Source organism: Diplodia corticola, assembly GCF_001883845.1.
Source record: "Diplodia corticola strain CBS 112549 chromosome Unknown scaffold19, whole genome shotgun sequence".
NCBI lineage: Eukaryota > Fungi > Ascomycota > Dothideomycetes > Botryosphaeriales > Botryosphaeriaceae > Diplodia > Diplodia corticola.
Window position 1 is genome coordinate 706,092 of NW_017971498.1, and position 21,414 is coordinate 727,505.

The 21,414-nt window shown below is 57.3% G+C and overlaps 10 protein-coding genes across 10 annotated transcripts; 5 read left to right on the forward strand and 5 right to left on the reverse strand.

Annotated features, from left to right (window-relative positions):
- Window positions 1-105: 105 nt before the first annotated feature.
- BKCO1_19000229 (eukaryotic translation initiation factor 2 subunit gamma) lies at window positions 106-1,847 on the reverse strand (the record flags this gene model as incomplete). The annotated part of the gene is made up of 5 exons (XM_020272026.1): window positions 106-136; window positions 201-567; window positions 620-1,144; window positions 1,198-1,292; window positions 1,348-1,847. The coding sequence occupies 5 exons, from the start codon at window positions 1,845-1,847 to the stop codon at window positions 106-108; spliced, it is 1,518 nt and encodes a 505-aa protein (XP_020131436.1).
- A 917-nt stretch (window positions 1,848-2,764) lies between these two features.
- BKCO1_19000230 (serine threonine protein kinase) lies at window positions 2,765-5,506 on the reverse strand (the record flags this gene model as incomplete). The annotated part of the gene is made up of 6 exons (XM_020272028.1): window positions 2,765-3,936; window positions 3,991-4,914; window positions 4,969-5,116; window positions 5,168-5,285; window positions 5,347-5,375; window positions 5,453-5,506. The coding sequence occupies 6 exons, from the start codon at window positions 5,504-5,506 to the stop codon at window positions 2,765-2,767; spliced, it is 2,445 nt and encodes an 814-aa protein (XP_020131289.1).
- Window positions 5,507-6,610: 1,104 nt separating this feature from the next.
- BKCO1_19000231 (cytochrome c1) lies at window positions 6,611-7,909 on the reverse strand (the record flags this gene model as incomplete). Its single annotated transcript, XM_020272029.1, has 5 exons — window positions 6,611-6,680; window positions 6,748-7,347; window positions 7,403-7,465; window positions 7,572-7,729; window positions 7,832-7,909. 5 exons carry the CDS (start codon window positions 7,907-7,909, stop codon window positions 6,611-6,613), a joined length of 969 nt encoding a protein of 322 aa, XP_020131288.1.
- Window positions 7,910-9,161: 1,252 nt separating this feature from the next.
- BKCO1_19000232 (uncharacterized protein) lies at window positions 9,162-9,842 on the forward strand (the record flags this gene model as incomplete). The annotated part of the gene is made up of 1 exon (XM_020272030.1): window positions 9,162-9,842. The coding sequence occupies one exon, from the start codon at window positions 9,162-9,164 to the stop codon at window positions 9,840-9,842; it is 681 nt and encodes a 226-aa protein (XP_020131291.1).
- Window positions 9,843-10,833: 991 nt separating this feature from the next.
- BKCO1_19000233 (ubx domain-containing protein) lies at window positions 10,834-12,443 on the forward strand (the record flags this gene model as incomplete). The annotated part of the gene is made up of 2 exons (XM_020272031.1): window positions 10,834-10,970; window positions 11,033-12,443. The coding sequence occupies 2 exons, from the start codon at window positions 10,834-10,836 to the stop codon at window positions 12,441-12,443; spliced, it is 1,548 nt and encodes a 515-aa protein (XP_020131290.1).
- Window positions 12,444-12,898: 455 nt separating this feature from the next.
- Window positions 12,899-13,649, reverse strand: BKCO1_19000234 (60s ribosomal protein l36; the record flags this gene model as incomplete). Its single annotated transcript, XM_020272032.1, has 4 exons — window positions 12,899-12,979; window positions 13,116-13,197; window positions 13,378-13,478; window positions 13,596-13,649. The coding sequence occupies 4 exons, from the start codon at window positions 13,647-13,649 to the stop codon at window positions 12,899-12,901; spliced, it is 318 nt and encodes a 105-aa protein (XP_020131293.1).
- Window positions 13,650-14,863: 1,214 nt separating this feature from the next.
- Window positions 14,864-15,884, forward strand: BKCO1_19000235 (fk506 suppressor sfk1; the record flags this gene model as incomplete). Its single annotated transcript, XM_020272033.1, has 2 exons — window positions 14,864-15,003; window positions 15,059-15,884. 2 exons carry the CDS (start codon window positions 14,864-14,866, stop codon window positions 15,882-15,884), a joined length of 966 nt encoding a protein of 321 aa, XP_020131292.1.
- Window positions 15,885-16,564: 680 nt separating this feature from the next.
- BKCO1_19000236 (proteasome component pre4) lies at window positions 16,565-19,018 on the reverse strand (the record flags this gene model as incomplete). Its single annotated transcript, XM_020272034.1, has 6 exons — window positions 16,565-17,223; window positions 17,304-17,451; window positions 17,524-17,807; window positions 18,053-18,775; window positions 18,834-18,885; window positions 18,953-19,018. The coding sequence occupies 6 exons, from the start codon at window positions 19,016-19,018 to the stop codon at window positions 16,565-16,567; spliced, it is 1,932 nt and encodes a 643-aa protein (XP_020131295.1).
- A 216-nt stretch (window positions 19,019-19,234) lies between these two features.
- On the forward strand, window positions 19,235-20,097 carry BKCO1_19000237 (proteasome component c5; the record flags this gene model as incomplete). Its single annotated transcript, XM_020272035.1, has 2 exons — window positions 19,235-19,347; window positions 19,410-20,097. 2 exons carry the CDS (start codon window positions 19,235-19,237, stop codon window positions 20,095-20,097), a joined length of 801 nt encoding a protein of 266 aa, XP_020131294.1.
- Window positions 20,098-20,662: 565 nt separating this feature from the next.
- BKCO1_19000238 (uncharacterized protein) lies at window positions 20,663-21,190 on the forward strand (the record flags this gene model as incomplete). The annotated part of the gene is made up of 2 exons (XM_020272036.1): window positions 20,663-20,698; window positions 20,759-21,190. The coding sequence occupies 2 exons, from the start codon at window positions 20,663-20,665 to the stop codon at window positions 21,188-21,190; spliced, it is 468 nt and encodes a 155-aa protein (XP_020131297.1).
- Between the last annotated feature and the right edge of the window lie 224 nt (window positions 21,191-21,414).

Genomic DNA, 21,414 nt, shown 5'->3' on the forward strand with positions numbered 1-21,414 from the left:
CGAATTCGTGACAACCCCGTCTTAAGCCAGCTCCATTTTTGCTCGTCCATCCATGCGCGCGGCCCCCTGCCCCTATGTTGCCCCCTCGCGCACCTCGGCGCCCGCTCATTCCGACGTTGGCGTGAGAGTCGTACCGCTGTAGACTGAGTTAGTCCCAGCACTTTATGCATCACGCCCTGCGTCGGGCATCGGGTACTTACGCAACAATGTTTGCCCAGCCAATGAGACGCCAGTGCTTCTCTATTCTGCGGCTGAGCGCCACCTTCTCGCCGATCTCCGTGCACGCCGGGCTAGTCAGAGTAAGGCGCGCCGCATCGGCCTTAACGGCCACGACCTTAGCGCCCGTTGCGGTACTGCCAATGTTGACCATGAGGACCTCGTTCTTCGCAAGCTTCGCCACCTTGGCCTGCTTGCCGTCTGCCGTCTTGACACCGAGCAGCCGGCGGAGAAGGAAGTAGTTGACCTCGACCTCCGTGTAAATGGCGGGGAGGTGGCCGCGGAGGCCGAGAACGAAACCGACCAGGCGATCCGCACGGCAGAGCGTGGGGTCGACGCGGGTACCGACACCTAGCCAAGTCAGTCGAGACGACACGCGCAATGCGCTATGGAAGGGACATACCAATGAGACCACCGGGCACGGCGAACTTGAGGTCGTTGTGCTCGGCAAACAGAGAGACCACCCTGGAGTAGATGGGCTTCGCTTGGATCTTGCCCTGCTCGTCTTTGGTGACGATGCCGGGTCTGATCTCGACCTCGTCGCCGAGCTTGAGAACACCGGTGAGGATCGAACCACCAGCAACACCACCCTTCAAGTCCTCGATTTCGGCGCCAGGCTTGTTGACGTCGAAGGAACGGATGACAATCATGTGGGGCTTGGCCGAGAAGTCGCGCACAGGCACCGGGATCTTCGTCACAAGGTACTCGTTCACCGCATCGATGTTGAACTTGAGCTGAGCCGAGATGGGGATGATGGGAGAGCCATCGGCGACGGTACCACGAATGAACTTCAGAATCGACTGATAGTGCTGCTCGGCACCCTCTTCCCTCATCAAATCAACCTTGTTCTGAAGGATGATGATGTGGTTAAGCTTCATAATTTCAATGGCGGCCAAATGCTCCGAGGTCTGGGGCTGGGGGCAGGTTTCTACGCATCTTCCGTCAGCGCTGGTTCACATGTTGCGGCAAGCCTGGTAGTACCGTTTCCTGCAATAAGCAGCAGCGCAGCGTCCATGACTGCAGCACCCGAAAGCATAGTACTCATGAGAATATCGTGACCGGGGCAGTCGACGAATCTAGTTGCCACCGTTAGCCCCTCGCTCTCCAAAGTCCCATGCCGACTGTACTCACGACACGTGTCTGAGCAGCCTGTAGGTGCCACCGCATCCCTCGCGCTCGCATGGCGGGTCGACCTCCTTCTCACTCTTGTAGCTCCTGTAGCAAGTGGGACGCGGGCACTCCTTGTTGTCGCACTTGTAGATCTTCGCGTTGGCGTAGCCCAGCTTGATGGTGATGTTGCGCTCCAGCTCGTTCTTGAAACGGACAGTCTGCACACCGGAGATGGCCTTGACGACGGTCGACTTGCCGTGAGCGACGTGACCGATGGTGCCAATGTTGATGGTGGCCTGGCGAGCGATGATGTAGTCGGTCAGTGGGTTCAGCGACGCGACATCGAGATCCTTCGGGTCGGGTTGCGGTGGCAGCTCAGGGCGCTGCACGACAGGGACAGGCGGCGCAGAAGGCTTCTTCAGCGCCGACTTGCCGGGCTTCGCGTCCTTCTGCGGCTCCTGGGTCTCGACTTCCGAGTCGTGGAGAGTCTCCTCGTGCTGGACATCCGAGTCGGACTCCATGATTGCAATGGACAGATGTCGTGAGAAGCGTGAGCCGGCGTTCGAGGAGATTGAGTTGGCTGGGCCGGGGGCGGGTCGCTCGGAGTGGTGCGTAGAGCTTCTGGAGTCTGTTGCGACAAAAGAAGTTCAGAGTCACCGCGGGAATTCCCCACCAACGTCAAAAAAAGGCCCGAGCTTGGCGATGCCAAGCCCACAGCCGGCCGCCACCACCACACCCATTTCAAAGGCACCACACGTCTACATCTTATCTCCCGGAGCCATTGCACCACATCCGATCCAATATCAGGGTGTAGACGCAACTATTCCACAGGGCTTAGAGCACTAGATTCTTCTGTCACATGCCGTGGAACGTCTGCCTTCCACGCTTCGCTTCACTAGTCTGTGCAAGGCTGCAAACTTCAGGTTCGAACGAGGCCAGGTGGGAAGGCCACGCTATAGTCCGGACGCCTCTGTTGTGGTTTGCGTACATCGGCATCTCTTGTCAGCGCTTCAAGTGCTCACTCACCTTGCTGCTGCTGCAATACCAAGGGAACCGGCTTCGTAGCATTAATATTCACTCTTTCCTTCTGTACATCTGCCGCAGCCTGAAAATTGTACTTTTGGGATGCTCACAGCGCCAAAACCAGCATCATCTACAGACGGTATCCAGAAACGCCTTGCCTCGACAACAATACAGAAAGTGCAGGACAAACAGATGCAACAAGCCCAAACGATCAATTTGCACCAAGAAAATAATGTAAAGTGATGGGGGTCGGACTGACAATCACAACAAAGGAAATCGAGGTGGTGAGAGGGTATACAACGACTAAGGGTGAGACAACTAAGCCGTGCTTAACGCGTTCGAAGTGAATCCAAAGCAAACTGAAAAATCCAAGTCAACACCAAGCTCGTGCAATCAGCCGCCTGCCTGACCCAGATTAGGGAGCTGTTTTTGGGGTCTCCGGTGGCGGCGGCTCCTCAGATAGGTTGAGATCTTGCGGCGACTCCTCGAGATATTCGCCAGGGGCCAAGACGGGCGAAAATGCCTCCACTTCTTCCACTTCCTCTTCTTCTTCCTCCTCCTCTAGAATATCTTCGTCTTCCTCCGCGATGACGAGCTCGCCACTCTTCCGTCCCTGCACGCTGCTGGTCCTGCTTCCGCCTTCGCCGCGGCTCCTTGCGACTGGGCTCCCGCCCGTATTCAAACTGAGCCCGGGGCCTTTGAACGGGCTCCGTTTCTTCTTTGCGAAAAGCACGCCGGGGCTTGGTGGCGGAAGGCCGCCAAACGCAGCGGCAGACTCCGCCGCCGTAGCTCGTACAAGACGGATGTTGGAAGGGAACCCAGTGCCAGTAGGAGTCGCCGGAAGTACCTTGACAGACTGATGGGGGCTGCGCCCAGCTCGGCTCGATACCGATGGCGAGGCTAGAGATGCAGAGGAGGTGGATGATGCCTTGGAATGGCTGTGAGCATGGTGAATGGTACGAATCGACGAGACGGAGGAAGAGGTGGATTTGCGGCCCCGGAGCCCGGCAGAACTGCGTCGGTAGGATGAGCGGGGCGTCATGGGCGCTGGGGAGAGAGACGCCCTCTTGTTCGACCCACTGCTTGCTCTGGTGGAAACTCGTGGGCGCTGCGGCGTTCCTATATAGCTCGCGCGGTTCTGTGAGTCCGGTCGGACTTGGGACACGGGTCGAGCGGTGTTCGTAGTCGTAGCTGCTGAAGGCCTCCGAGTGTCGTCTGGCTTGGTGAGCTTGCCTTGATTCGCTTTCGGAGATTTGCTGTTTTTCGAACCTGGTGATCTGGATCTTGCGCGTTTCGCCGACTCTTTGAACCAGTGTTTGAGCGATGCCAACTGCGCGAGGAAAGGTTGCTGGTATTTCCGTCGCCGCTTCGAAGGGACGAATCCGTTGGGCCCGAGTAACTCTGGATTTGTCGTGACGACATGGAGCATGCTGCTGCTCCTTCGCGAACGCGTGAACTCCTTTGGCGGAAGCGACGGCCGTCCTCTCGAAGAACTGACACGCCGATCCTTTTCTACCGGAGGCGGGGGCTTGTCGTTGTTCGGTGATCTGGACGCCTCGGGCACTAGAGGCAAGTCGGGGCTGGCGGCTATTTTCAGTTAATCTCTCATTGTTCGAATAAATGCAAACTACATGGACTTACACGTCGCGATGGACGTCCGCTCCCTGTTCCTGCCTCTACTCTTCGGCGGCTCTCCAAGCGTTGGGATAGGGGCGCCTTCTTCATCAATTTCCCTGATTGTCGGAGCAAGACGATCAAGCCTGCTACTGGCTCTGCTAGCAGCACTCAATCTGCGTAAACTCTTTGCCTCAGCCTCTCGCTCCTTCCTCTTGCGCTCCCGTCTCTTGGCCTTTCGTTCTTCTTTTTCCAGCAGCAAAGCCCACCATCCTGCCAAGGTGTCACAGCGCTGAGCCAACACGTTCTCGATGACCTTGTCGATATCCACCCCAGCACTGCGCATCCGTTGGAGAGTCTCCTTCTCGAGCTCGGTAGTGAAAGGAGGCGGCTGTTGCAGCTTCAGGATCGCCTGCTGCTGAGGCGCGTGCTCGGAAAGCCATGGATGTTGGAGAATTTCGGGTAGTGTAGGCCGTAGAAGCGGACGCTTTGAGAGAAGCTTGACGATCAAGTCCTTCGCCTGTTCAGGCATATGGTCCGGATATTTCGGCTCTTCCTTCAATATCCTCTTCTTCGTCTCGTTTTCATCGTCTTCGTCGAAAGGCAGTTCTCCGCACAGCAAAGCGTACGCGATGACGCCAAGACTCCACACATCGACCTTTTCTCCTCCGTATTTTTCGCCCTTGAGCATTTCCGGAGCGCTGTAGCAGACAGTCCCGCACCAGGTTTGGAGGTAGTTCGATTTGCCCTCATACTCGCGAGTAAAGCCGAAATCCACTAGCTTGACGTTCCCATGCTTGTCCAATAAAACGTTCTCGAGCTTAAGATCGCGGTGTACGCAGGACTTCAGATGGATGTATGAGACGGCGCCAACGAGTTGAGTAAAAATCTTCTGGACCTTGGCGGGCTCCATGGGCCCGGTTCGGAGGAGGTGGTTGTAGAGCTCATCCCCTAAGTCGCGCTCGGTCAGCTCAGCCCGCGCGGATCACTGCGGGAAGCACTTGCCTGGACAGTACTCCAACACAAGCCACACCAGCGTCTCGGTCACTATGACCTCGTAGAGGCGAGCGATGTGTGGATGGAGGAATTGCCGGTGGTGGTGGATCTCGCGGGCCAGGTTGGAGTCGTTTTTGTTGGCAGACTTGAGCACAACCTTCCATTGTCCTTTAGCGCAGCTCACTCCATCTCAAGCGTTGTCACCGACCTTGGACCCGTGCATAAGTTTGTGAGAAGCCAGATAAACCTTGCCGAAGGAGCCTTTGCCTATGAGGCGGCCGAGCTGATAGTTCCCGACGGAGCGGAGGTCCGCGGACGAGAACTCGCTGGACGGAGCGGGTTAGCACCGGCAGCGCACAGAGAAGGGGCGATGGGCGGGCGGCTTACTCCAGGAGCTCATTGTAAGAGTTCGTGAGCTGTTTGGCGCAAGTCAGCGGTCGCAGCGGTGGAGCTGGGTGGCGCGGAGCGTGCGGGCGCAGCGGCTGGAGCGCACCTTGGTCCTCTGGGCTTGCAGCTCGGCTTGGTTCCGGACATTGATGGGGGGCATAAGTCGCGATGCTGCTCGAGGGCGTGGACCCTGGCGGGCAGCGGCATACAGGCCGTAGGAATAATGCGCGGTGCGGGGAGGGCGGGCGACGCGAAGGTTGTGGGAGTGGCAGAGATGCGACGGAGCGAATGACGGCACGCTTTGCTAGGACGCGGCGGGTGCAAACACAGGCGGCGGCGGACGGGGCGGGCTAAGAACGGCGGGCGCAGCAAGAAAGTCGTAGTGGCATGCTGGCACCAGATCCCAGATTCAGATGTCCATCTCCTGAGCTGCGGCCATGGCCTTTCCGAGTCGTAATCCCAAGACCCGCCTGGCGCAGTGCTTCGTCATTATTGGGCCGTAGGCACTAAACCCTGCGCGCATCCACACTCTTTACGCTCTTAGGCCTCGCGCTCGCCGCGCAACCGGATCGCCTCGAGGTTTGCCTGCCACGCCCGCCTTCGCTGCGACGCCGGATTCCTTGCGTTATGACTGCATTATAGTCGCGTAAATAGCACCCCGAGCCCGACTACCGCGCCGTTGACTGCCTATCACTGCCTGATCCGGCCCGTCACGCTGCCGAGCGCGCCAGCAGATCCCACTCTGCCGGCTGCCTGTGCGGCGCCTTCTGCCCGTCACAGGAGCGTACGGAAGATTTGGGCTTCTGAGCCCCGCCCAGCACGCTACGTCCTTACCCACATCAGGGAGTGCAGCCCTGCTCCTGGACGTAGAATGGTGTTGTTGGTCCCAACGGCCTTTCTGCATGAATGGTTGCAGCAGATATCCAGACGTAGATGCGAGCATAAACATGTCCAGCCATCGGATTCCACTAGCCACGCAAGCCATTTCTGTGAGACGTACGTAGCTGAGCTCAACTCTTTTGCAACCCACTGTGCCATGGCCATGCCACTTGTCACCACCCCGCCCCCGTGCTCGCAAAAGCAGGTTGATTGATGGTACAATTCAAAGTAACACAAAAGCGTCTCCGCCGCTCCTCTACGTAATGGTCAACACAAAGGAAATTTCGCTCGTTTGTCTCTGATGCTGTACATTCGGGCCCTGCGCATCTCCCGCAGGAAATTCGGCCTCCTCAGCTCATCCACGTCTTCCGCTTTCCTTCTAAATTCAGTGCTTCTTGCCCGTGACCGGGGGGTTGTAGACGAGCTGTCTGGTCTTGATCGTCGACCACTTGTACCTGCACACACACTACGTCAGCATCTGGCGGCCTCTTGCGCATCTGGAACTGCTGGGTTTCGGCGTACCTCTTCACCCAAACGCTAAGCGCGAACAGAACGCTGCCAACAGCCAGGACCTTCCAGCCCATCTTCTTGCGCTCGTCCATCTCCGGCTCGGCAGACCAGTTGAGGAACTCGACCACGTCCTTGGCCATCTGAGAGGTGGTGGCAGGGGTGCCATCCTCATACTCGACGAGACCGTCGTAGAGGACACGAGCCATGGCGATACCGGTACCGGGGAAGTAGGGGTTGAAGTTGAGGCCCTCTGGAACGACAGCGCCCGCCGGGGGTTCCTCCGGGTAGCCGGTCAGCAAGCTGAAGATGTAGTCGCAGCCACCGTGGCGGCCCTTGACCATCAAGCTGAGATCCGGAGGCAGAGCACCGCTGTTGGCAGCACGGGCAGCCTCGTCGTTCTTGTAGGGGCTTGGCAGGTAGTCGGATAGCTTTCCGGGGCGCTTCTCGATCTCGCCCTCATCATTGGGCTCGGTGTCGTACTCGTTTTCCTCAGCAAGCGCCTTGGCCTCATCGACCGTCATGATGGTACCGACGAGGCTACGGTAGGGGATACGCGCAAGAGAGTGGCAGGATGCGCAGACTTCACGGTAGACCTGGAACCCGCGGCGGAGACTGCCTCATAATCAGTGGGTGTGATGGGCTATGAAGCGCCACGTATGAAACTTACGCCTGGTGGTCGAAAGTCTTGCTCCACTTGGCGTGCTCCCACGGGTATTGGGTGGGGTGCAGGCTGGTCCCATGTTAGTCTTGCTTCCTACGGCCTGTGGGCTGATGGCGGCAGTCGGTGCTGGCATCAGGCCAACGCCTCCATCAAGCTTCCGGTATGTGCGACTCACCCCTCCTCCGCCGGAGTCATAGCGTGAACGTTGCGGCCGTAGAGATGATAGTACCAGCCAATGGATCCGATGGCGAAGGCGGTGGCAGCGGAGCCGGCGAGGGTGGACTTCCAAGAGGCGGCCTCCTCGGCAGGGCCGCTGGAGCTGGACGCAGAGCGCTGCACAACACAGGGTCAGCTAGGGCCTTCGCGTTGAAGCATTGATGATCGACGGCCGCGATGGCGCCCGCAGCGACGGCGGATGGAGCGAGGTGGACGTACCGTGCCTATCCTGGTGGCGGAGCTGCGTGCAGCGGTGCCGACGGTGCGCGCCGAACGGAGGCTCGATCTAGCCAACATGTTGATGTGGAGCTGGCCGTCACCCGGCGACGATAGCGATTGTGGAGGGGAGAGGCAATGGAGCGGGCTGCAGGCGGGTTACGGGGAGTTGGAGTCGGTCGCTGCGGTAAGAACAAATCTCGTAGCTTCCCGCTTCGGCTGGGCCAATCACGAGCCTTGGGGGTAAGCACAAACCGCTCGTCCGCGTTCAATGATGCCAACAAACAACAACCTCACTGCGCACCCTGACGTCTGAAGCGCACCCATCTTGGTCTTGCTCGGACAGGCCCAATGGCAATCGCAGAATCTTGGAGACGCAGCCGCTTGCCAGAACACCCTGTCGGACTCAAGCGCGCATTGCCCGCGCCGGGCGGTGCTATTTTGAGCCTCATCAAGGGCTGGACGGACCCCGGTCACCCGAGAGAAACCGTACCCCAGCTGATCGACCAGTCTGTCGCATGGCGAACAGATGTTTTCCGGGTCGTCGAGGTGTCGCACCGTCCTCCCCATCGCTGTAGAACGGACCTTGAGGAGCGGCTGCCCTGTTTACCCCTGCCTCGGCCTGGTTCCGGTCTGCTCCGATCTTCGGATCTCTCTCACTCTCACCTCTTCACGTATCCCTCGAGACATTTTGGCAATAATCTCTCCAAGTTTGTGAACGGTATACCTCCGTTTTACCGGCTCTATTGGGAATAGTCCAGATAGGCTCGCCCTCTTCACATTCTCTTTTCCCACAACGTGTGCCAGGCTCACGATTTCCGGCCATAAGTCTTCTTAAGCTTGCAAGCTAATCCAGAAACATACTCTTCCTTCCTTTCCAAATTCTCCCGGTCTGCGTTACCTTCCGACTTACCAAAGCAGATTCCGTTCGAACTGTCAGGAAGCCAGTTCTCAGCCACAGACACAAGAGAACAAAGCAAAATTGCACACCTCTATGTTTTTCTTTCAATGGCGCCTTAAAGTAATGACTGCCTAAAGAGCATTTGACAATGGGTTCTTTGTTCTTCATGCTCGGCAGCCTCCCTTCACTGAGCTTCAAAGGGCCACACAAAGCATTTGTCCACGCGTTCGGGCTGAACAGTCACGCTTCTTCTATTTAACGTGACAAAGTTCCTCGACATATCGCAAAGTTCTATATCCACGACATTGAGCTGACCAATACGCGCTATTGAAACTCCACAACTTCTGAGAAGTTGATGCTAACAGTCCTTACCCTATTTCAAGCGACACTCTCAACCACATCCTTACGTCATATGCTAGTACAGGTGCCACTATGATTTCTAGTACTATCATCCTTGCATTACTTGCCAGCAATGCCCTTGCAGAAGGCGCCTCAGCTAAGGCTGAAACCACATATTACCCTGAAGTCATCACTATCCACCCCCCTAAGACAACGAAGACGGTAAAGACGATGACATGGCCCGATGGCTTTCTAAACTTACCCGGACGGACTTCAAGGCTTACGAAGACAATCACCCTTCTCCCCCTCCATGCCCGCGAGACCGGTGACATAAGTCCTAAGCAGGCGGATACCATCCCTGGTTCCTCCGAAGAGGCCCTGCGTGACATCTCGGCACTCACCGAGGACGAAGGATCGAGTCCTGTCTTCATTCCAACCGTGGTTTCCGTCGGCCCGATGGCCACTGATCATTCGGACAAAAGTGCTGTCGCTGCCAAAAACCTCGTTGAGGCTCGCGCGTCTGAGCTTGAGAAGACCGTCTTCGTCACGATCACCAAGGAACCGACTAAGTCCTCTAGCAGGTCTAAACCGACTCCATCCACTTGGTCGAAAGGGAAGCATTGCCCTTACCCATACCCAGGTGAAAAGTGCCGGCAGCCCACATCAGAACACAGAAGTACCAAGTCGTCCTCGTCGACTAAGTCGTCCTCGTCGATACCACCCAGGACCTCTTCGTCCAGCAAACCTTGCCCATACCCTGGGCAGAAGTGCTAAAACAGAGAAGACGCGGTCTAGCACAGCTACTTAGACGATATGCAGCGCTCTTTTCTTTCGTTCTTTGTTATTTTATGTTTTGTAAAATGGAACTGATACCACCATATCAGCAACATAACTCGAAAAATCAAGTGACGTTACTGGAACCCTGTGGGTGGAACCAATGATAAGTAATCGCATGTCTCATGTTGTAATTAACCCTCTGAAGAAAATGGGCTGGTGTAAAGCCGACATTCAAGATCAATACAAACGCAGGCGTTAGAGTTACCACGAAAACATTGTTGTTTGGGTTGAAGAGGTGGTCGGGCCAGCAATAGCAGGGTACACTGGATTTGAGCCCCGCCAAGGGCGCTGCACTCTTCCCACCAAGATCTGTATGCGATTACTTACATTGAAGACTTACATCTAGGTCCGGAAGCTAGACCAACTATCTGTGTAGATAGCGTGCAACATCTCTTTTAGGACAGATGTGGGTATGCTCGATTCTAAACAGCTAGCGGGGTTATCGAGAACATGGACAGGGCGGGCGGAGGCCGTGAGGCGTGACATCGCGGGGCTGGGTGGCATGGCGCCATTGTGGACAGCGTCGGCCTGGTGCGGCTGACTCTACTCCAAGCTGTTTGACAAAGCACACGGGCGGGCGAGCATTGTATGATGTGGGCGCGTACTGTATCGCGTGCGCAGCCAGCTCGGAGTTTGTAATCTTTTATGGGCGCGCCACGCCTTCCATAAGCTTCGGTCCGCAGCTCCTTCGACGCTGTGACGCACCTACCTACCCAGCGATGGCACAACAGCTTGCCGGTATCACCGCGACGCGTTTCGAGAAGGACATTTTGATCATTCTCGCGCACTCATTCTTCATTCGCGAGGCTGTCCGCAACATTCGCGAGACCCGCCGCCGCCACTCGGTCGATTGTTCGCGCTCCCGCATGCTCAATCTGCTGCACTACACCATCATCGGCGTCTCCTCGCTCAGCGTGCTCCGCGCAGCATGGCGTCTCACGTCGTCGTGGTAGACACCGCCGCCCGCACCGCACGCATCAAGACCACGCCGGCCAAGCACCTCACCGAGGTCCTCAGCGAGGCCTGTGCCAAACTGAACTACAATCCCGACAACTTCACCTTGAAGTAGGCCTGCCCCGCAAGCTGCCCCTCCCCGCCGCAAGCTGCTCCGCTGACGCCGAGTCCAGATATAACAACAAGCCCGTCGATCTTTCCCGTACCATTAGACTTGCGAACCTCCCTCCTGGTGCTAAGCTCGACCTGGTGCAAGGCTCCCGCTCTCCCACCGTCGTCAACATCGCCCTCCAGCTCGAGCAACAGCGCCTCACGCACAAGTTCCCCAGCAACACGTCGCTATGGCAGGTTCTCCGCATATTCGAGACCGTGTCAGACAAGAACTTGAACCTTACGCAGAGGGGCGTCGCTGTCACCAGCTCCGGTGGCTCTGGTGCCGGTCGGCTGAACTACGAGATGCCCGTTTTCAACATCATGGGCAAGGAAGTGGGCACGTTCACAGACCTGCAGAAGACGTTGGCACAGTATGGGCTCACGGGCGGCAGCCAACTGCTCCGCTGTTCGTTTAGAGATAGCGGCAAGGCCTTGGAAGAAGCTATGGCTGAGATATCAGGTTACTTTAAAAGCGTGGAGACGCCACAGGCAACAAAGGAGGCACAGGGGAGTAATGCCAAGGACGAAAATGCACCTACTGCGACACCAGAAACTCCGACGCTGACAGCCCATGAGGATGTTGCTGAAGAGCCCAATCCACCAGAGTCCTCCACATCAGCAATGGAGGATGTTATACCGACTACACAAGAGGATACAACACTTACCCAGGCACCCGCCGCAGAAGCGGCACCTACCTCGGAGGCCAACGTTCCCTCCCCCGATACAGTCACCGGGCCTGACCAACGGCCCATGATTATCTATACCCCTTCGACCTCGAGCACCCCCGCCGCAGTCCGCAACACCGCTTTCCACGAAGAAGACTATATCCCGACCGTGGACCACGCCAAATCGCACCAGGCCCTGCTTCAAAATGCCGGAAAGAACAAGCGCCTCGCCTCGGACGCGGAGCTCGCCGCGGCCGAGAAGGCCAAAGCCGAGAAGCTCGCCGCCATCGAAGGCGTGACGATCCGCGTCCGCCTGCCAGACACGTCGCACGTCGAGGCGCGCTTCGGCAACCAGGAGACGGCTGCCGCGCTGTACGCCTGCGTGCGCGGCGTGCTCGCGCATCCGGACCAGCCCTTTGCCCTCAAGTACCCCGGCGCTCGCGGCCCGCTGGTCGCCCTCAAGGACGACGGCAAGCGCATGGTCACCGACCTCGGCTTCCAGGGCCGGCAGCTGGTCAACTTGGTGTGGGACGATGGGGCGAGCGGCGCGGCGCGCACTTCGCGCAGCTTGAAGCAGGAATGGTACTCGAAAGGGCACGAGATGACGGTCAAAGAGCCGTCGGCCGCCTCGGCCTCGGACGCGAACGCGAAGGCAAACGCCGGGGTGGAGAACGCGTCGCCGGTCAGGAAGCAAGCGAGCTCTGGAGACAAGGAGTCGAAGCTGAAGGCTATGCTGAACAAGGGCTTGTTCAAGGGCAGGAAGTAGATAACCATTCAAATTCTCTTTTCGGTGCGGCAAGTGTGCATTGGCCAGGGTTTCATTGGACCTCGGAGCCAGATAGTGGCTGTGCGGGGAATACAGGCGAAAGGATAGATGACTTTCGTTGCAGCTTAGCTGATGAACAGAGACCAGCTGAATATTCTTTAAATAAGTTCGCCTCACTTGAACGTTGACCGCAAGCGGATTCACGGACAATCCAGAGCAATGAACATGGGAGGCAGACGCCGCTTTTTATCGGATTTTCGTAAGACCTATCAGAAGACTCCTCTGACCCGGGGTGTGCTTTTGGTGGGGGGAGTCCCATCGTCTCTCGTATCATGCCAAGACCATCCATTTTGTTCCGAGCAGCAGAAGCAGCGCATTCCGTAGTCCCCCCAACGTCTGGAAAACGAGAGAGAAAAAGAACCCTATTGACCGGAAATTTGTTCTTATCCACTCGCTTAGTGACCGGCCCTCCTGGCCTCGGCAATGACCTTGGTCATCTCATCGACCTTTCTCTTGGCACGGCCGAAGGTACCGAGCTGTTCAAAATATGTCAGCATTCTGCGGATTTTCTTGGGTATCATTGGGCGGTGAGGGTGTGCGTGTATTGAGCGGAGGGGCTTGTGTCGGCCGGAATAGTGTTCATGCTTGTTGTGTGGATGTTCAACGACATACCCTCTTCTTGGCGAGCTTCCTGGCGCGCTTGTCCTTGCTGTTGCGGAGGAGTTCGATGACACGGCGCTCGTACGGGGCGAGACTGTTAGGACAAATTGTCAGCTACAACTGTCCAACCCATTGATCACACGAGCTCAATTCTTCTTTTGTCCACGCCTCGGCCGCGACGATTGCCCTTCGGGAAGGCGCATCTTGGTATGCTCCGTTCCTCCTCTTCATTCGATGTATGCGTGCGTGTGTGCCAGGCTAGATCCAAACGTACCCGGAAACCTCCTTGACAACATCCCTGACGAAAGCGGTGCGCTTGCTGAGGTGGCCCTTGGTCCTGGAGATCTTGGTCTTGGGCTGGTGGGGGGTGACCTTCTGTATAGCAGGAACGAGACTTCGTTAGCGATGTACGAGCTTCGTGAGAGCGGCAGCGGTGCTACGGGTTGCAGCTCGAAAATTCCGCGGGCGCGACAGGCAGGAAGATGGACGTACGTGGCCAGCGTTCAGGCCGCGGATGAGGCCAGACCTCTGCTTGACTTCCGGCATGATTGCTGTAAGTTAGTCGGTCGGACGGTTGTGGTCGCGGGTGAAGGTTCGCACTTCTCGCGGTCGACTTGGGCAAAAGTCGCTTGGGTGCGCGAGGAGTTGTGGGCTTGGCGCGCACAAACGACGGATCATCATTGCGCCGCTCCGCCGGCCGAGCCAGCCCCCGCCGGTGGTCTCGCGTTTCCGGCCCCCGGTCGCACGAGGCCACAGCGCCGCTTCCTGCCTTGGCGCATCCCCTTCAGCCTTGTTACATTGTGGCCTGGCTTTAACAGACTCCGCTCTACAGTCCCGCCCCACACTCCTCGCCATGATTATCAGCGGTCTCTGTAAGTTTTTACGTCGCCTGGGGCGCTTGGTATATCCCGGCCATGGCAGTCACGACAAATCGGGATGAGATATTCTGCGGACCGAGGTAGTTGCACTGGATTTTATCGTTTTATTTCAAACTGTCATCTCACAGCTAGCGTTCTTCGTTCTTTTCCTAGTGTCAAAAGCCACGCGGTTGCTGCTCACGATCCTTCTGTGCAATACACTACACTCTTTTTGCGAGGGAAGTCGAGGCAAGCCGAAGTAGGTTTGAACAGCCTTCTTTGAATTAGACTGAGCAGGACCGTACACATGGATCCAGGCATGGGATTTGACTACCCGCAGGGTTGGCGCGCTGATGGTGCCTGAGGCGGCTGCGTCATTTGCCTCCCGCTGCCGCTTGGGTGATCAGCCGCCCGTCACAGCCGCAAAGCCACGTCGACGGCACACAACGGCGATGACCAGAATCCATCCATAAGCCACAGGGTCCGCGTGTTCAACGGCAGGCCGCGATCAAGACGGGATGGTTTGGATACTCGGATGACGGTGTTAGCGGACTCGGCAATAAGGATGAGGTTGATGCGGCGGATGGCACCTGCTTAGGAAGGCGGGTCGGGTCCCGGCTCTCGCGCTGCTCTGCTGCCGCCCGGGACAAGGCGGGTGCGGATGACGTAGACAGCCTCTTCAACACTGCCCAGCTACGCAATCTCTGCGCCCACACCACTGCCCCCTGGACCACTACTTCTACTCGACATAGGCTCCCGTCTCTTGTGCATCTTCCGATCCATTTTTCTCGTGTGCGTTGGACTTTCTCGCCTTGCGACCCTTGTCTCCGTGCACGCGATCTGTTTCCCTGACTCCAAGTCCACAACACCAACTTACTCGCCTTGGTCGAGGCTTGTTTAACCATGTTCGGCCTACAATACTGGATGGTTCCGCTCGTCGCGGGTATCATATGGCTTGCGATGCTTCTTGCAATGCTGCTTACATGGATCGTCGCTGATGGGAGCCCTCGCTATGCCTCTATGGAGCCCAATCAGACTATCGCGTATGTACATTCAGGTATCTTGCGCAGACCCGCAGCAGGCTGACGAAAATCACAGCTATATCTCGGATGTTGGAGCTCAAGAGCTCAAGCCCTTGTTCATTGCCATGGGCGCCGCGTCCGTGGTAACGTTCGATCTCGTCTTCATCATCGAGCGCTGGCTGCGCCATCGTGGACGTCTTCACCCAAACACTTCGTGGTGGCAGAAGAGCTGGTCTATCATCGCGATCATCGGTGCGATTGTCGGTGCAGCAGGCCTCATTCTTCTGTCTATTTTCGACACTCTCAGACACCCTAAACTACACGATGTCTTCTTGGCAGTCTTCATCGGCGGCTACATCGTATCTGCCATCTTCGTCTGCATCGAGTACCAGCGCCTTGGTGTCTACCACCGCAAGAGCAAACTCCTCCGTGGATCCTTCTATATGAAGCTTGCCTTCATCTTCGTTGAGCTTGCCTTGGCTATCGCCTTCGGCGTCCTGGGTCAGAACCACCATCGCAACACCGCCGCCATCCTTGAGTGGGTCATTGCGCTTGTCTACGCCTGCTACGTCTGGTCCTTCGCCATCGACTTCATCCCTGCGCTTCGCACCAAGCACCACCACAGCAAGGAGAGCGCTATTGCGATGGCCGAAGCAGGAAACAACTCGGGCAGCGATACCGGCTTGTATCCAGACCACTACGTCGGCCCGGCCCCTGGCGCCCCTGGTCCTAATGTGTATCCCAATGCACACTCCAACGCCAGTGCCACTAGGCACTACGCCAACGGCGCCCCCACCAACTACGCCAGCAACCATCCCAGTCACCCTGGCATTCACGGTGGCACGTACTATCCCGACGGCCACCCCGAGAACGTGAAACCCGGGAACCAGGCCTATTTTTAAATGTGGCCCGTGTCTACAATTGTACAAAAAGCTCCTGAGGCAGTCATTCAGCATACAGCATAGGCACAGCATTGGCGAGGAAAGCACATGACCGATTGTGATTGAGCTTGCACATATTCTCTTTTGTTACAAGCCTACAGATAGATGTAGGCGGCTTTTCTGTTCTGTTTTCCTTTGATACCAACATCTTGACGACCAGGCGTTCCGGAAGGTTTCATGGGGGGTTTTATGATCTGTGTTCCCTATCATGAACACAGTAGCTAAATGTGTAAACTATGTTAGCGACTGCATTAGACCATGGATGATATGATTATTATTTTACATCTTTACTTTCCAACTCGTGATTGATGCGGACGAAAACTTGACTAGAACAAGTATTGACTTGGCTCTCCTTTGGAAAGTTGGTTTCATGAATTTGCTGGATTATCGAGCTTCCCGGGTGTAAGAGCAAGTGGAATGGATGTGCATGTGGTACAGGTCATGATATTCCTTTCTCATGCAAAAGCCTCCATCAAAGAGCAGTTAAGAAATACGCACAATAACTATCGTGCTGTCCCATGATGCCTGGGCCTGGATGGGGTACATTCAAAAAGTCTATCGTTCATTTCCTGAGCCACGCATTGCCTTCGCTCTTCGTCTCCGCCACATCTGCATGAAGAAAGCCGCCTCCCAACCGTCTTTTAGTTGATCTGCGTGCCGTAGCCTCTGATCCTCTCGGCGAACGCCCAGCTCTGGTTCTCCAGTTGCTCGTTCTCTCTAAGGTCGACATCGCGGCCGCGCTCGATGACAGCGATCGAGTAGCGGTCCAAGCTGCGGGCGTCGCGATAAAAGAGCGTCTTCATACAGTCCTTGACCAACTGGACGGCGTCGGCGCGGCTGAGTTCACGCGCGGCAGCCTCGTCCGGGACGTGCTTGCGCAGGATGGGCGTGGCGAGGTGGGCGCCGAAGCCGGTGGCCAGGGCAGGCGCGGAGAAGGTGGTGCCCAGCAAGTCGGCGAGCGCGAGGAAGGGCGTCTTGCCGTCGTGATCGAAGCCCGCGATCAGTAGCACATTCCACAGCGGGTTGAAATCGGACCGGCGCTTGTACAGCACCTTGGAAAGGTACGTGTGCAAGTTCTTGGCGTTGAGCGATGCACCGCCACCGATAGGCTGCTCCTCGCTCGACACGTCGTCTTCGGCCGCCTCGTGCTGGCTGTAGTCCTCGCGGATGGAGAGGGAGGTGAGCAGTCGGTCCAGGTACTGCATGTCCGACACGTCGCCGCCGAAGCCGACGACGGATTTGTTGTTGAAGACGCGCAGGCGCTTGACGTCCGTGAAACGAGCGAGCGAGCCATATGATGCTGAAATTCGGGGATACCGTCAGCAAAATCTCATCATGACAGACCATGGGTTCGGTGGCCCGTGGCTGGGGCGTACGCACCTAGGTTATCGGCAGCAATGACGACGCCATCCTTGTACTTCACTGCCACAACGCTGGTGCCCGTCACGATGGGTTGTTGGGTGTGCTGCATGGGGCCGCTGGTCTGGAGAAAGGAATGGTCGTAGGCGCCATAGACGTCGTCTCTGGGCTGTTCAGGAGTGCTGCATTAGCTGAAATGTCACTGGGCGGGGCGGTTGTGAGGCTTCTGCAGCTAGCTTACTCTGCCCCAGGCTTGCGGGAGGTGGTTCATGGCTACGGAGGCGAAGAAAGGATGTGGCGACAGGTGGCGGAGGACGGATCGAGGGTTTGGGGTCAGGAAGGTTGCAGTGTGGTGGTGGGCGATGGCAGTGGTAGACGGAGGTGATGGCGTTGGTGGTGCTGAGCTCCAGGAAGCTCCAGGTCGCCGGCTGACGCGCGCGATCACTGCCTGGCCTGCGCTTGCGGCGTCTGCCCATCCAATCACCGCATTTCTCAACACCACCACCTTCAAGAGGAGTTGCAATACTGAATGTACTTGGAAACAGAGTCTAAAATCGGTTTGGGCTATTAATGCAGGTAATTTGTTTTTGCTGCCACGAAAACAGTCGTGGACTGCTGAAATCCAATTCTGGCTGCGTATTCTCCGCGCGCAAAAGTACAGGCTTGACCGTCCGGGGGCTACGAGGTTCATCTCCGGCGCGGCGACCTGGATTTGCTTCTGAACCTGCTCCTTTTCCTCCTGTCATCGTGGCCACGATCCCTCCGATCACCATCTTTACGCTTCCCGCTATCCGAGACCTGCGGCGACCCGGAGCCCTCTCTGCTCAACCCTGCCCTGACCCTTTCCGCCATGCTAATTCCCTCCCCATTGCCAATGCCTAGTCCAGAAGAGCCTAGATCACTGGCAGGGACGAATTCCAAGGCTTCTCTCTGAGTCTTTTTCTGCTCCTCCTCCCGCTTCCTAGCAATCTCTCGCTGTGACTTGCCGAGGTTTTCCGCATATGCCCAAGACGGGAAGACCGTGGGCACAGCAACATCCGAGGGTAGGGTGGTAGCGTACTGGGCCTCGTCGTCGATGCTTGCAAACCCGCGCAGCTTGTGGAGTAGGCTCGGGTTGCGCAGCGCCGACGAATTCTCTAAACGCTGGTTGAAGTGAACGCCTTTCTTCTTGAGCTCGAGAAAATGCGCGAATTGCTTCGTGGACTTGGGCGGCGGCGATCCAGGCGGCGAAGGAGGTATCTCGAAGCTAGGAACCGGCGGCATCGTCAGGTCGCGCACGATGGCGCGGGTGGCAGAGTGTGGCGACTGCGGAGCGGCAGCGGCACCATTGGACTCTTCGGGCTCATCTACAGGCGGCGCAGAAGGACCTGGTGCGGGAGCGTCTGTGGGAACGCCCTCGGTCGGGTCTGGGAAAGACGGATCAGGCGCCGCTGTTGGCTCCGTGGGCTGGGCTGCGTTCTTCTGGTCCGGTGCGCCAGGCGCCTTGCCTTCTGCTGCCCTATGGTTAATCAGGAGCTAATGGTTCCACGCGGTGTCTTTTGCTCGGCTTACCAGGCTTCTCTACTGCCGGCTGAGCAGGCGTCGGGAGGCTCGCTTTCTTCGCCTAATATTCTTAGTTATTAGTAGCCATCGGCCCAAGGATGCTTTTGCCGCTGGATGCACGCTCTTACCTCGCTGGGCTGAGGCGCCTGGGTCTCTTCCTCGTCACTGCTTCCGTACTCGTCGAGCCCGAGCATCTTTGCACGGTTGAGGTTGAGAGGCGGGTGCGCGGGCGGTGATGTCGAGCTTGAGGGTCCGACGTCTTGGCGCGGCCAGGCAGCTCACAGCTGCGTGAGCTTCAGAGCTCCGACATCACCTCCACCTCCGCCGCCCGCTCACCCCAACATCCGCCTTCGCTCCATCCACACCTCCCCGACCGATCATCCCCCGCGGACCGCCAACCTACATCGACCATGGCTGCCATCTTTAGCGGCGCGCCCCCGCAGAGCGGCCCCGGATACTCTTTCAGACAGACGCCCATGACGGCAACACAAGCATCAGGCGCGAGGCAACACGGCTTCTACCCGTACGCCTCTCAACGATCCCCTTGAGGCTACTCAGAACAACAGACTGACTCGCACTTTGCAGTTACACTGACAACGGCGGTTCCACGCTCGGCATCTCCGGTAAGGACTTCACCATCCTCGCCGGCGACACTCGCAGCACGTCCGGCTACAACATCAACACACGCTACCAGCCCAAGCTCTTTAAGGTTGGAGGTGAGGGTCCGGAGAATGAGGGTGCAACCATCGTGCTATCGGTGGTGGGCTTCGCCGCCGACGGCCACGCGCTAAAGGAGCGCCTCGACACCGTTGTCAAGATGTACAAGTACCAGCACGGCAAGCCCATGTCGGTGGCCGCCTGCGCCCAGCGTCTGAGCCACATCCTGTACGGCAAGCGCTTCTTCCCCTACTACGTGCACGCCATTCTGGGCGGTCTGGACGAGGAGGGACGCGGCGCCCTGTACAGCTATGACCCCGTCGGCAGCTACGAGCGCGAACAGTGCCGTGCCGCTGGCGCCGCCGCTTCTCTCATCATGCCGTTCCTCGACAACCAGGTCAATTTCAAGAACCAGTACATCCCGGGCTCTGGTGTCGGCCATGCCCTCGAGGAGAAGCCCCGTAACCCGCTCCCCCGTAAGGATGTCGAGGAGCTGGTGCACGATGCCTTCAGCAGCGCTGTGGAGAGGCACATAGAGGTCGGTGATGGCCTTCAGCTGATGATCATCACGAGGGACGGCATTCAGGAGGCTTACAGGGACCTGAAGAAGGATTAAGCTGACGGTGGGGGGATCTTCGTTACGGATGTATGCATACCACGATTCAGCAGCTTCGGTCGCGGGAAATAGAGGATCAACTGAGCTTTAAAGTGAGCACAAAGTTCCCTTAATGGTGCCCAATCCAAATAATTCTTGCTGCCGCTATGTTCGGGTACGCTACGTGCTCTTAAGCTTGCGCATTTCCATGAGAGACAGGTGGAAGCCAATGGCAGGGTTGTATATGGCTTTGTCGATTCTCCATTCGTCTATTCTGCAGGGGTCCCAATGATACAATGCTAGGCAACTAAGCCTCACACACGGCTAGGTGATTGGTCGCCCACCGGGAGCCTAATCACTTCACCTCAACTCAATCTACAACAATAGGATTCATTAACAACAATAGCTTGTGAAAGTGACAATAGCAGTGAACATCCAGCCACCCCATAAGTCATGTATTTATTTCATCTGAGCATGCCCCCCCCTCGCCCACTCACCCACACACACACACCCACGCACAGAGTACTCTGCCTCAAGACATCAACCAAGCAAACACCAACAGCAACCACCCTAACAACCAACCACAATGTCTTCCCCCTCCGGCTACCAACTAGCAAAGGAAGTAAGTCATCCCACCACCCAGCAACCACTCGTCACCAGCTTACTTACCGGCTCTCAATAGCTCTTGGGGCTGGTCCCCAAGCCTACCAACAAGCCGGCCGCCACAGCCGCCACCACCACCACCACCAGCAACAAAGACAGCAACACCAAGAAGGCTGGCATTCATAAGCCCGGCACCAGGCCGTCGCCGGCCAAGCGGGCTGGCGTCACCAAGCGCGAGCAGCAGCAGCAGCAGCAGCAGCAGAAGAAGAACAAGAAGAAGAAGAGGCAGGAGCAGAAGCAGAAGCAGAAGCACCAGCACCAGCACCAGAACCAGAACCAGAACCAGCAACCGGCCCGTCATGGCCAGAGCACCGGTGTCAAGGACGTCGTCCCGGCGTACCGCGACGAATGTATCCGGTACAGGTGGGACTGGACGGAGGAAAGCTTCTACGAGCACCGGCTGGCATCCTTGACGCTTTGGGACCAGAAACGGTGGGGTGGATTGTGCTAGAAGGTTCAAGCGTCGTGGCAGGGCGATTGGGGGCGAGAGGATCAGGTGTGGTCAAAAAAGTCGGTCACCATTGGTCGGCTCGGGAGGAGGGGTATCCTTGGGTTTCTGGAAACTTAGGAAAGTTGTGAAAATGAGGATGGTAGTGGGCTGCTCAGTGACAACGATGACAAATTGTTCTCCATTGCAGATGAAATCAGTGGAATGAAGCTACTGGGCTACCTATC